Source organism: Aptenodytes forsteri, unplaced genomic scaffold (genome assembly GCF_000699145.1).
Source record: "Aptenodytes forsteri isolate BGI_AS27 unplaced genomic scaffold, ASM69914v1 Scaffold188, whole genome shotgun sequence".
Lineage (NCBI taxonomy): Eukaryota > Metazoa > Chordata > Aves > Sphenisciformes > Spheniscidae > Aptenodytes > Aptenodytes forsteri.
The window spans coordinates 262,465-276,805 of record NW_008794371.1 but is presented as its reverse complement, the minus strand read 5'-3'; the positions used below and the strand labels follow the sequence as shown (position 1 = coordinate 276,805).

General features: G+C 43.5%; 1 protein-coding gene across 5 annotated transcripts in view; it reads left to right on the top strand.

Annotated features, from left to right (window-relative positions):
* The window catches only part of AP2B1 (adaptor related protein complex 2 beta 1 subunit), an 81,919-nt gene that overhangs the window by 12,795 nt on the left and 54,783 nt on the right, over positions 1 to 14,341 (top strand). For all 5 annotated transcript variants that reach the window (XR_002086301.1, XM_009286937.2, XM_019474117.1 and 2 more), the window contains 4 exons: positions 5,439 to 5,629; positions 7,787 to 8,008; positions 8,898 to 9,018; positions 11,227 to 11,322. Coding sequence is in view for 4 of the 5 variants with exons in the window: in XM_009286937.2 (XP_009285212.1) it covers positions 5,439 to 5,629; positions 7,787 to 8,008; positions 8,898 to 9,018; positions 11,227 to 11,322 (630 nt within the window). In the remaining variant the exon portion in view is untranslated. The remainder of the gene's footprint in view (positions 1 to 5,438; positions 5,630 to 7,786; positions 8,009 to 8,897; positions 9,019 to 11,226; positions 11,323 to 14,341) is intronic.

The following is a 14,341-nucleotide window of genomic DNA, read 5'->3' as shown; positions in this document are numbered from 1 at the left end:
ATGGTCTCCTGTCTTGCAAAATCAGAATGTGTTAATTGTAAGGACACGAGAGCAGGAATGGTGTTTTAGTCTGCCACAAAGTGGCATTTTTCTGCAGGGCATAGTAGGAGCAGGGAAGTGCAAAAACCAGTTAGGGCAAGCATGTGGTGGGAGGCGTAACACTTTGACTTCCCTTCCATTGCCACCTCCAGAAAAATTCATTCCACTTGCAAAAAGCAAGCAGGAGGTCTTCCCCACCCAGGCAATTTTCGGGACGTGGTCAGGAACTGATCGCTTATCCAGTAGTGCGGTTCCAGGCTTTTAGGCACTAAAGTACAACCTTCTGCAATGGAATTAGTGGAAGATGAATGACTTACCCAGAGCTCTGGAAATCTGTCACAATTAAGGCTGAACAGGTGAGCTGTTACTTTCTAAGACTGTTCATAGACTGGGGATGTGTTAGTCTCACAGGGTTTTAATTTAAAGCCACACACGTTACATGCATTAGCGATGTGAGAGGTTCATAGAGGCTCTGACTTGCCTGCTTGGGCCATTTTAATAGTTTGTAGACCATTTCTAGGGAAGCGAAGTAAAGGGGGGCTTGTAGATGAAAGATATAATTAACATGAGCAGAAGTAGGGGTCCTGTACTCAGGAGAGAGAGCTTGTCTGTGTTGGTACTTGTTAGGGACCTTTCAGGCACACAGCATCATCTGTGGCTGTGAAAACAAGTGGCCCTGTGAAACACATATCCGTGCGGATGCCCCTAATATCCCACCTGGGAGTCTGTGCTTAAATGACACGAAGGTGCCATGCAAGCTCAGCATGCTCTTTGAAAATATCAGCACCTCTCTGTTCTCAAAAACATCACGTGGTGCCTGGCTCTCTTGAGGGTAGGAGCCTCCAGCTATGTGGGGAAGGCTGCCTTTCCTCAGCATCTTTTCAGTGTCTCTTAATTTTTCCTCCTTTTCTTCATTTTCTCCTCATTTTAATGGGATGGTAAGCCAGAGGTTCCTGTTTCAAGCAGCAGAACGTTGTATTTCATTAACTCTGTTACACGCTTGGTTTAATTTCCAATTAGTCTGGGATGCTAGCAAAATAATCTGATTGCTTTGACTGTTTGGTGTTCTAGATCTGCCTAGCTTCCCTCCTGTCCCCCCCACCCGCTGCAAAGCTTCTCCGTGTGGGTTGATAGGCAGACACCCAGGTTTTCACTCACCCCCCCTTCCTCCTTGTTGATGTATTTTATACCATTTGCTCTGAGCTAAAGGTTTGAGCTGCCAGAAGGAATAACTGGCAAATCAGTGTTCCTACCTCTGCAGCTCTCCGTGAGGTCAGATCTGGTCTCTCTGGCTGCAGAGGGGGTTTGTCTGTAGGTGGGTTTAAAAATGTTGGGTTCTTGTTAAATCTGTAATGTTGTTTTAAATGCGGGGTTTTTTGGTTTGGGTTTTTTTTTTTTTTAATAAGAGCCTGTGAGACTTCATTATCCTCATCCCAATGACACTTCTCCGAGAGTCTAAATTTGTTGGGAAATTCCAGCCAAAAAGCAGGTTTATTGTCATTCAGCTCAACTGTGCTCTAACGGGATGTTGCTGTGACTGCATTTGAATAATGTTGAAGTGTCCCAGGATGAACCGATTTAAATCAGCAAGCCAGGGACCTATTATTATTAAATCTTCAATCTGCTCTGCATTTGTACTTTCTAGGTGGTTTTTTTTAGGCTGATTCTCATTGGTTGGTAGCTGTTAGCTTAAAGACGGTATTCTTAATTGCGAGTCAAGTGAGGCATTTTGCCATGGAGTTAACTTGTAAATTTTAAGCTTTTCAAAGCTTTTCCTGTTCATTAATTGTTTGGGCTCACATATCTTTGGCTAGTGGGTTGACCTCAGGGGGTTTTTATTATTTTTGAGAACTAAAGACTATACTAGATGTTAGTTTCTTGTCCTTTTAGTCTCCTTCTTCCAATCTGTGAAGTAAGTTATCCAACTCTTGGTTGGTTTCTCATCACAATGAACTTGTTGCATGTTTTGAAAAGCAGAGAATACTTTGTTTGCTAAAGAAGCTTATGGCTTTTTTTCCTCAGCCAAGGTATGGCATTGGCTGTGAAACTTCGCCACTTCCATGGAGAGCTTCGTTCTATACCACTTGTAAAGCTTTAGCTGTACTTTTGATATGTCCCCCCAGCAAGTACATCATCACTGCTGTTTATTTTCAAGGTAAAAAACCCAACCTGCTGTGTAGCTTATTTTATCACTTTGTACCTTGTACTTGCTGTTCAGTGCAGTTGGACTTCACTATCTTGTGTTGCTCTGTTAAGGAAGGAGTATCAACTGAGTTGAAGACTTAAGGTTCGGCTTTGATGTTGTAGATTTTCTTTGGCCAAAACATCTTTCTAAATATCTCCAATGACACTTACGTGACTGCCAAAGTATATACTAGGTTACCAGCTGATGTAATACATGAATTGGTGTTCACTGGTTCTTAATGGACTTTTTTTCCATACCTGAGTGATAACTGTTAGTATCCCAAACTGTGGACAACGCTTCAATCTTTGTTTACATGTTGCCTGAGCCATCGCTTGGTGGGAGCTGTCAGCAAAGTAGGAGTTGTGTAGTGGAATGAAACCATGCAGTGCCGGCTTGTATTGCTCTATGTTCCTGTCTCGTAATGAAGCCAATGGCAGTGCCAATGAAGAGAGGTGAGCGTGCATATTTGAACCAGTGTTTATGTTGGACTGGTTCCTGAAATCTGTTTTCATTTCAACTGTGCTGTGGCTGTGTAAAAAGCCTTGAAGATGCTAATTATTTTTGTTGGCATACCGTAACATATCAATATGTTCAGTGCGAATCGCCAGCAAGTACTTTTTTTTTAAATAAATGTTGCTTAAAGGTTGAAGATATTCCCCATCCCTTCCCTTATCCCCTTTTGCTTAATTTATCTTGTTGACAGCAGCACTGTTCTGCTAAGGTAGAAAGTGAGGACCAGTTGTAATTATGGACTATGAGATTGTATATCCCAGCCCATCTGGCAGAACTGAGCTACCACCAAATGTTTCACAGCCCCTTCCAGTCCTTTTTCTTTTGTAACACCCAAGGAGACCACAGCCCATACTCCTAAGTGCGTCTTGCCATCTGACAGTCTTTCTCATGGATGCTTTTAATGGAAATCTGACATCTAGCGCGTTGCCATGTAGTGTCCCATCCTCAGCTTTGATTTGGACACTTGCGTTTACGCTGCCATGCTAGTTCCTGAAAAGAGCACAAAAAGGTCCTAAAAGCAAGACCTCATTCACGGTCAGGTCTCTGGGTTGGAGCTACTGTGTACCAGGCAGCCCACAGTAACAGCATTTCTGGGCACCCTTTGCCTGTGGCAAACTCAAAGTAATAGACTTCACTTATTCTGCGAGGAAAGAAATTAAGCACAGCTGCTTTGACTTGTACTTGCCCCAGGGTTTGGCCCAATTACTGCAATGAAGGGAGTGACTGGCAGTGTGAGTGCGTTTGCCAAAGCTCAGCCCTATTCCTTCATACAGCTGACAGGTACCTTTCTGCGATGCTTTGGCTCTGTCACTTTTTTATTACTTTTTTTTTTTTCCAAAGTCCTCATTTCATTTTATAAGTGCTTTTTCATAATGGTTTTGAGCTTTTCAGTTGCTTTTATGATTTGTCTTCACTTGTAAACTTCCAAAACATGATGAAATTAAAACTCTATTTTACTTTAGTTTTATGCTGTGTCACATTAACCACTCAGGAATTAGGCAAATTAAATAATGGGAAGAATAAGCAGCATATCTTAATAAGTTACTCATTAAAACAGTACAAGAAGACAGCAGTTCTGATTGCTAATGATTTTGGTGACAGAAGGCTCATTTAACTAACGAAATTCATAAAATCTTGGATCAAAATCCTATCTCTGACCTCTAGGTGTGAAATGCAAAACAATCAACATTACTGTGCTTGTGCAATGACTTTGGAATATATTGGTTTAATGACAAGCAGTGACGGGAACAATGCAGAGAATTTTCTGGTCGCGCTGTTCTTGTTTTCAGTGTACTACATCAAAAGCATCTTTAGTCATCCAAAGAATCAGTTTTAGATAAGATGTTTCTTTGCCTTAATCCCATAGAAGATAATGCTTAAGTCTTCATTTTAGCAGGTATGAATTGTCAGTTGGGCTGGACATGATATACATTGTAAAATATCCTGAAAATGCCTTTTCATAGGGTATATCAGTTTTGTGTGTCAAACTCAGGCTTAAATCCCTTTTCTAGTCAGTTAAAAAAATAAGATGTCTGCAAATTTTCTATTTTTGTATATATATTCTGCAACTCTTCTATTTTAAAAATCTTCACATGGCATCTGTTAGAATAACTGTTGAACTTGAGCATGGAACTAAGAATTAGAAGTTGTGCTCCCTCTTCTTGCTCTTGTCAAGCTGGACCCTGGATCTCCTCTCTGCTTCCTTTCATCCATGCTTAGAAAAGAGAAGACCTTACATAGTCTTAAATGTAACAAGAATATTTTCAGTGATGAGTTGTGCTGGAGTGCTTGCTTTAAGGGAACTCTGTAAAGCAGACAAATGGATGCTATGGAGACTATTTGGAAGTGAAATATGTGTTATTAAAAATTTTAGTAGGAGTTGTCCATTTTAGGGAAATTGTGTTTGCTTTCAAACTGGGTGACCTGACAGAATTGCTGCAGAGCTGCAGGCTGCCTGGCACCTGACATCCCTTACCGAGGAGAGGGTTCTTCTCATTTCTCGGATCGTGTTAAGGAGTGTGCCACAGGACTGCCAAGGGGAAATGAGGCAAGAGGCATCCATTCCTGAACGAGTAGGGCAATGAGAGGTTTTGAGACCTTGATTATATCAGTTGAGCATCTCCTGGAAGTGGGGGGAGATGATGCCTACTTAAAGCAAGCCAGGGTGGAAGTTTGGAGCCTGCAGGAAGGCGAGATGTTCTTGTTTCGTGTGGATACTCTCTGATGCCATCTCTAGCTCCCTCCAGAGTAAAGTCTGTTGTGAGGTCCTAGTCCCAGGTCCCCATTCTGTCCAGAGGCGACTTTAACTTTTGTTTGTCTTCAACAAAAATACTTTCAAGTTGTAATTTCTCTAGCAAAATGCTCTTTGCACCCATGCTGGCTTTTCGTGTTTCCTTTGTGTGTCAGCAGCCCCCTCCTGCTGTTCTGCTATTCTTTCACTTCCTCCCCAAGAGACTCCTCAAATTTTGGCAAAGGGCAAGGTTACAGTCGAGCTTTGGGCTCTCCAGGTTGTTTGTGAGGTTGTACTGGGTCCCTGAAGGCTCAGATACTGACATGGCGGCTGCTGCTGAGCAGCTGATGGCACACACGAGGATCTCCGTGCTTGTTTCCCATGTGTAACCCATGCTAAGCCCAAGTTAATCCCTGCCAAGCCACTGGTGGCATGCTAGCAAAGAACGCATCTTCTTCTCTCTTCTCCCAGGTGGTAGCGAACGCTGTGGCTGCCTTGTCGGAAATCAGTGAATCGCATCCCAACAGCAACCTGCTGGATTTGAACCCTCAGAACATTAACAAGCTGCTGACAGCTTTAAATGAGTGCACAGAGTGGGGCCAGATCTTCATCCTGGACTGTCTGTCCAACTACAACCCCAAGGATGATCGCGAAGCTCAGAGGTATGCTTGTTCCTGCTCTTTGCACCGGCCATTCAAGGTTATTTGGTAGCGGGGCACTTGCAGGCTTCTGGCAGTGTTGCAATTCTGAAAAGGGCTTGTAATAACAGGGGGGGTGTCTCTGTTCAGGTCTGTAACAGCACAAATAAGACTTGAAGTAAAAGAGGTTTGAAAGGGAGGCAACTTTTGGTAGTTTGGTCTGGTGCTGGAAGCCTGCCCCTTGCCTTTGCAGAACCACTTTCTCTGTTTATCGTTAGCTTTTTTTAACTTTTTTCCATTTAAAAGGCTAGTTCTTATGGCAACTGGCACTACTGAGAAGGGATCAGCCCAAGACCAAACCTATAACAATGATTGACCCATCTGGAAGCATTGTTTGGAGGATTTTCTGTTTTAAAGCAGAGCTTTCAAATCTGTTTTTGCTACTTTGAGAGGCAAGAAGCCCTTACAGGTTTGGGGGCTTCCGAAGTACTGCAGGTCTGAGACTGGAATATTTTTTCCAACTAAAAAGTAGTCTGTGATATGATAGAACTGAAAATAAAGCTAGGAAATTACTTTTCTTATCACTCCAAATTCACCCTTGTGCTTTTACCTTTAGCTGCAATGACTAAACCTAAATACAAAGACCTTAGGGTGTAGGTAGTGGGGTGTTAATTCGTGCACTTCAAGCCTCCTCTTCATCTGTGTCCAGAATCACAAAAAGTAAAATTCTATACCTGAACAAGGAACCAGCAAGGAAAATTACTTGGAACAGAGGGATTCTCAGACTTGATATATTTCATGTAGATGATGTGGGGGGTGGAGGGGGAGGAAGGGGTACAAGCCCACATGCAAAATCCTGGGCAGGCCTTCTCGAATTTGATGGGTTTCTTCATTGACTGTTTTTTGAAGCACAGCAGATAATCCACTTTTTTTAAAAAAGCCTGCCAGTAGCCTTGCTGTTTTTTTTTTTTTTCCCTTCTACCTCCTTCCCCCTTGTGCTCTGTTTCTGTGCCAGGAACGGCTATTAATGAGTGCTAGAAACCTGCAGACATCTCCAGGGTGTCAGGCCAGTATTATCCTAGCTTTGTCAGAAAGGGACCACTAGTTTGAACAACTGTGAACATGTCCCTGTTCCTCATCTGTAATTCCTCTGAAGGGTGGTGTATAAAACTGGATGGGCAGTAACTACGTTTACTCCTTTGTGTGGAGCTTAACTCTCAGAGCCTGCCTTATTTCAGATAGGAGAATGGCAGCACCTAGTTTTATATAGGGTTCTCCTTCACAGCAAGGCTGGTGTCATTACCCCTGTGCATGGAGAAACTGAGGCAGGGAGAGATGAAGCAGCTTTGGCAAGCCAGGTGACCTTGGGCAGCAGCAGCTGGGGACTGCCCACGACTTTGACTCCTCTGCTCTTCACTTAGCCATGCTGCTTCCCTTCCAGGGTGGCTGAAAGCAAATCATTCAGGGAAAGAAACTTTGAGGCACAGATGGGAATAAGATTGTTCTGGGTTAGCAATATGCAGGAGGGGGTGGGAATAAACTTGACAGATGCTGTAAGAAAGACCATATGAACCCAAACTTCCTTTCTGCTTGGGATGGGTTGTTTAGGATGCTGTTGATTATAGGATCCACTGAGGCAAGTGGTGAAGCTGAGACTTGGGAGGGTATTTAGGTCACTTTTTCCCTATATCTTCAGAGTAACAGACACCTTTTTTTGCAGAAACAAATGGTTGAAATGGCAGCAACACCCCAAGCAAGCCAGAAGTGTGTATCACCTCTGAATGATTATATGGGGGCTAAAGTGTTTTTCTGATAGCTGTTTTGTTAAAGTTGTGTTTGTAAGTGACAGACGAGATCACAGAAATAGAGAATACTACCAGGCAAAGGCAGGAAGCACTAAAAACTGAACATGCGTTGGGACTGTAACGCTGAGAGCTGGAAGAGTTCCTGAGCTAACTGTGGCAGGAGAGAAACTTGAAGCTGTGAGAGGAGAAGTTCTTGTTTGCTTCCTGCTGTGTTCAGGAAAGTAGGGCTTTGCCTGTTCTTTGTGAACAAAACCAAATCAAAGAAGTGTCTGAAGAAGTTGTCTTTGGCCATGTACAGTCTCCTAAATTCAGATAAGATCTGAAAAAATTGACATTCTGAAATGCCTGTGAACCTTTTCTTACTCCTCTGTCTCAGTATTTGTGAACGAGTGACCCCTCGGCTGTCTCACGCCAACTCGGCAGTGGTGCTGTCAGCAGTGAAAGTCTTGATGAAGTTCCTGGAACTTCTTCCCAAGGACTCGGACTATTACAACATGCTGCTGAAGAAACTTGCCCCTCCGCTGGTGACCCTGCTGTCTGGAGAGCCCGAAGTTCAGTATGTTGCCCTGAGGAACATCAACTTGATTGTGCAGAAAAGGTAAAGCCTCAGGGGGGTGTTATTCCTGGGTTGTCAAAGGGCATCTGGTTATCTCAGATCTTCAGATATTTCCACATGCACAGAACTTCATTTAATCCAGGTTCAGATCCCTCAAGGGATGGATTAAACAGTCTCATGACTCTGGTAGCCTGAATTAGTTTTCTTTACAGCATACTTGTGATACCAGTATCATACAGTATCTCTTTACCCGCCTCGCTCTTCACCACCTTTTTAAGAGCAGTAAGAGCTGCCCTCTCCTTATAGTATAAATCAGATTGCAGGTAGGAAGGAGGGTGTAACTGTACAGTTCATAGTGACCTGTAGAAACGCAATGTGCCTATACTATTCTCTTCAGCGTAGAAGAGCCAGGCTGGTGACATGCTGACATACAGTAGGTGGTTTTTTTTCACCAGTTTACTCCCATGCGCATGTTTAAATACTGTTGTTCCTTGCTGGAAAGGTGGGATAGGTTGGATAGCACTTTGTGATTGTATTCGGGGCAGAGTTACTGTACACTGGCATCTCGCAAGTGAAAGCAGAAAATGAGTTTGGAGGTGGGTTTTGCACTGAGATGAGGATGTTATTCTGACATCCACTGACTGTCTGCAGTGGTTGGCTCAGCAGTTCAAATGGAGGAAGTAGAGATGTAGGCATAGTTAGAGACACTTGAATTCTGCATTTTGTATTTAAACAATCTTTTTCTCCAGCCTTCTAACCTTCTTAAAATTGTTGTTCTCATATGTTTGTTTGCGTGTCTTGGACACAAAATGACACCATTCTGTTTCTCAGTGAATGTTTGGGTAGATTTCTAAACAAAAGATACCTTTGGTTAGGATAGAGCCCATTGTTTTTACCAGTCTTGAGTGAAACAATGTTATGTTCCCTCCAGGCCTGAAATCCTGAAACAGGAAATCAAGGTATTCTTTGTGAAGTACAACGACCCCATCTATGTCAAACTGGAGAAACTGGACATCATGATCCGCCTAGCTTCTCAGGCAAACATTGCCCAGGTCAGCTGAGGAACTTCTGATGTGTTTTGGGGATGGAAAACCCTCTCGTGGTCCTTGCATGAGGATGTATGCAACTACTGCTAGTGTTGTCCTGGCTTTTAGGCATCACTGTCCCTGGTATAGTGCTCTTTGCAGCTACTTAATGGGAGGTGTGGAGTTTCCTCCATAATTTAAAAGTTAATAGCAGGGTATGTCTTGGCATCGTGACCGTTTGGTAGTTCTTGCTTTACAGATTACAATTCCAGGAGGAGAGCTGATGTCTCCTGTCAAATGAGTCACTGCTAGTGCTGAGGTTGGAATGAGAGGCTTGTTTCAAGTGAGAGGGGTGTGCCTGTAATGGAGGCATTCAGAAAGGCCAAACATTACTGAAGTGTGAATTTCAAGTGTATTAGTTAAATTGTTAAACCCTTGCACAGGCACTCTTCAGAGCTAAAATAACCTTTGCTTAACTTGCTTCCAGAGTGGAAGTTGCACAAAGCTGAAGCTAAGCTGAATTGAGACTGCTTTACAGTGTAGACCCTCCTTGGATTTGATGTAGTTTTAATCCAAATTCCTTTCTTAAAGGAAGTGTTCTCGAGTGGCACCCTGGCCACAAGACCTAACACTAATGCAGAATGATTAATGCCTCTGGTTAGTGCTGCTACTGTCCTATCCTAATTGTCTCAAAGCACTTTTATTTAATGTGACATTTTTAAGCAGCTCTCTTCAGCTCTCTTCTCTGATGTTTTTTGGAACAGAGCAAGGTAATTCACGCCCCTTTTGTGCTGGGGACATGCAAAACATTTTAAAAATCAGTTTCCATGAGAATCTATTCAGAATTTTCTATTTACTCTTGGTAGGCTCCATACCAATTTTAATGCATGATGTTTAGATAATGCAGGTTGTTTGGATGAAAGGCAGTGGTGTCTGGAGGGCAGAGTCTGGGACTGGGATCTGCAGACTAATGAATTAATCTCTTCCTGGTTCTAAAGAGGTATTCGTAAAAACAACACAAGCTTCATCAGAAATACGCCCTTAAATGAGACCCAAGGAGAGCAGGTTTCTACCTGCATCCTCCCTGTGTGCTTGTCGAGACTCTTCATCTCCATGCCTGTCCTAGACTAAGGCAGCAGACTAGCTGAATCCGAGGCACTCGGACTCGGGCAGTATTTGAAAAGCATAAGCTACTAAACCAGTGTGCTCTAAGTACTGTGCAACATAAATCATCCAAGGAAATAATAAAACTTAAAAACACAGATGTCCTGTCTACTCCTTGCAGATTTATTTGTCTGCAGTCTGGCCTTTCAAGGCCTCTTTATCTTGTCATTGTTCTGAGCAATTGGCATCGACTAGAGATTTTTCAAACAACTGTCTTGCTTTGTGCTGTTCACCTCTCCCTTGCAATCTATTTGTGACATCACAATGAAATCCCTGATGTCATGTTTGACATGAGAAACTGAAACAAGTGAGATTTTGAGGGAATATAAATTGCATGGGGTCTTTTTTAAAAATCACTTTTTCTAAGCTACGTGATTTGTTTAAGACAAAGTAGCTTTTTAGTTAGTGGCCTGTAAGATCCCAGCAGGTCCTGGTTTAAGCCCTTGTTCAGTTTCCATTAGCAAAAAAAAAAAGAGTCAAAATAGTAAATCTTGTTCTTAAGAGGGGAAATATCTTCACACTGTTATTAATCTCTGTATAGGTGTTCCAGGGTGTCCTCAGATCTCCTCTGCATCCTCCTTTTGGATCCAGTAGGGATCCAGAGGTTCATCTCAGCACAGAAAAGGAGAGATCAAAAATGGTGATTGCTGAGAGCTTTGCATACAATGAATATACAACAATAAGTAGAATAAATGGTACATAAAATCTGTGTGCATGGATGCGACCCCTACTTCACTGTATTTTCAGTGTAAGAAGGAGTAGCAACATTTAAGTTTGGCAGGGCTGATTTTGCCCCTAGCTTTTGTTTGGGGAAACTTGAAAATAATCTAGACCGAGCCATCTTTTGGCTTTGGCCAGCCTAGACCAAGTCTTGCTGCCTAATCCAAGCCAGTGAGTTTCAGAGATAGAGATTGCTTGCAGAGTTTGACTGTGTTAGCTTTGAATGTGTGTGGCTAGCTGTGGAAGAATACATCCTGCTCGTGTTCTGGTATTCAAGTAGCATCATTTGACAGAGTGGGATGTTTGCTCTGTGTGACCCCAGGGACTCACGTTGGTGTGCTTTCTCTGCAGGTCCTGGCAGAGCTCAAGGAATATGCTACTGAGGTGGATGTTGACTTCGTGCGCAAGGCTGTCCGAGCAATTGGGCGCTGTGCCATCAAGGTTGAGGCAAGTATCTGAAACGTGAGGTTTTCTGTGGCTCTCTGTCTTCAAAAACAATGATGGGCTTTGCCATCTCGTTCCCACGTTACACAAATTTTCTTTGCTCCTGTGTTGGCAATCAAGTGACCTGGATACATCATGCTCATGGGCAAAGCCCCAGCTGAACAGTAGGGCTTGTGAGCTCCAGTTGAGTACATCACAGGAGGGTCCTCTCAGACCTCAGCTTGCAGGCAGAGCAAGGCAGCTAAATCATCCTTGATGAAATATTTTACTGTACTGGCTTCAATGGAACAATGACCACTTATCCATGGGGACCTCCTTTAATAGCTTTTGCCTGACCTTTTGAAGGGGGGGGGGGAGAAGAAGAGATCGTGCAGAGGAGCTCAGTATTATGAACTGTTTTGTGCGTCCCGTTTCAGCTGAATAGAACACATGCATAGAATTACAGAGACCTGGGGCACTTAAGTGCAATTTGCACAAACGTAGTGACCCTATCTGCTTATCTAGTGTTAAAGGTCCATATAGCTTGTAGCTTCATTTGGAGTGTGCTCTCTTTAGCCCTAGATGCTTTTGCAAATAAGTTCCCAAGAACCTCTGCAGTTATCCAGAACAACAGTCTGAAATGTCCTCTGCTGGCTGAACATCCACCAAAATGCTTGTAATAGAATATTTTTTTTTTTTTTTTAGCGATGTCCCTGTCAATTTCCCTGTAAATGAATCTGGTATGCCTGACAGGAGCTCAGAAAGCCTGTGAAGAGAGAGAAGACTTATGCTGTGGTGTTGGTACTTTTCAGTAAACTGATAACCGAGTGCAAAATGTCACATAAGTGCTCTAATTTCAGCTGAGCTCATTTAGCTTTTGCTAAAGTGTGTTCCCATGAGCATTGCCTGACAGCAGATTTAAATAAAAACCTAATCATGCCTGGCTGAGTATAGTGTCAGTGCACAGGTTTCCCTTGTTTCAGCTAAGCTACTGTAAGTCTGTGTAAAGAGGACACCAACTTCTGTCCTCTTGAGAGAATCGACCGCCCGTGCAGCCTTTTCTTCCTTCCTTCAGCTCTTAAAGGCTTACCACTGCCATGGGCTTTCTTTTAAGTGTGGCCCATTAGAGCAGGTGATTGCTGTCTCTATTTCATGCCTGCAGTTCAAAATACCGGAGTGCTCCTTCCATGTTGGGTGCAGGCAGGAGGCTGTCTGAATGGAGCCACAGCAGTGACAGTAGAAAATGCTCTTGAGCATGGAAGAGGGCCCATCGCTTTCAGAGAAGTTAAAAGAAGCTGGTGGCAGCCCTTTTTTGTAGCAGTGCTTGTGCTGGGGAGTGGGAGTTTGTGTTAGTTCTCAGTAGGAACTTTCTCGCTAGGATTTGGCTGTGTGTCTGTCCTAGTTTCACATGAAAGGTGGTGTATTCCTGCAGTATAAAGGTGTTTTTAGAAGTGTTTACCCTTTCCTGCCCTCATTCCCTACATTCTTTCTTCCCATCCCCAATACCATGACAGTCATATTCAATATGCAAAGGACTAATAATAATGTCCCAGCAAATTTGCAGTGACCCTCTGTGTAATTGTGTGTCTCAAGAAGTAGCGTTAACCTTGATTTTTAGCAGCGCTCCTTTGGAGACTGCTGCTAAAGATGAGGTCTGTTTACTCCTCTGACAATAACCAGATTTAAAGAAGGCAAATATAGAGCAACTCATTGCAGTGTCCTCATCTCTGGGTTAATCCCTGTCCCCAGTGCATCTGTGTTTACTAGAGGCTGTTTGCACTGTGAGTTATGACTAATGGAAGAGCGTTCTCTCAGCCGTCAGTGTCCAAGTTCCCAAGGCTTAGAAATCTGCTTTTTGACATAGGGCACAGCTGGCGGGAGCTGTTGATGAATGAGTATTCACAGGGAACCTCAGCTCTGCCTTCAAGGATCCTACCTTTTGACTAATTGTCTCTCCTAGAAAAGTAAGACAGTAAATAAATTTGTCTGCTATGATGTGCACCATAGAGCAAGTGTGGCATTACCTTTGCTGCGCAGCAGTGCGTGGTGCTAACAGCAGAGGTAGCGCTCATTTTGGAAATGTAAGCAATACCCATGCTGAATAGCAAGGCTGATGGATTTTGCCCAGGTTTAAGTAGTCATATTGGTTTGGGGGATGTCAGAACAACATCAGTTTGCATGGATAGACTAGCTGGGCTTAGAGATAGCTTGAGTACGTCTACAGCAAACCGTGTGGTGTAGCTAGACTTGACAGCATGAGGTGAAGGTATCTGGCTTGTGCATTGGTTTGCTCCATTGACAGCATTAGATGAAGAAGTCATCTGATGCTTTGATTGTAAGGAAACAAAGCACCGCTCCTATGGGAAAAGGAAATGAAGTGGATGCAGTAAGAATAGTGATTCTTCTGGAGCAAAGGAGAAGTAGAAGGAGCCGTATTAGAGAGGGATTTGTTTTGGTTCCAGGAGATTCTGCCAGTAGCCTAGGTCTTAGAAATCATAGAATAGTTTGGGTTGGAAGGGACCTTTTAAAGGTCATCTAGTCCAACGCCCCTGCAATCAGCAGGGACACCTTCAACTAGATCAGGTTGCTCAGAGCCCTGTCCAACCTGACCTTGAATGTTTCCAGGGACGGGGCATCCACCACCTCTCTGGGCAACCTGGGCCAGTGCCTCACCACCCTCAGCGTAAAAAATTTCTTCCTTATAGCTAGTCTAAATCTACCCCCCTTTAGTTTAAAAACATTACCGCTTATCCTGTTGCAACAGGCCCTGCTAAAAAGTTTGTCTCCATCTTTCTTATAAGCCCCCTTTAAGTATTGAAAGGCTGCAATAAGGTCTCCCCAAAGCCGCCTCCTCTCCAGGCTGAACAACCCCAACTCTCTCAGCCTTTCTTCATAGCAGAGCTGTTCCATCCCCCTGGTCATTTTCATGGCCCTCTTCTGGACCCGCTCCAACAGGTCTGTGTCTTTCTTATGCTGAGGGCTCTGGAGCTGGACACAGTACTCCAGGTGGGGTCTCACCAGAGCAGAGCAGAGGGGCAGAATC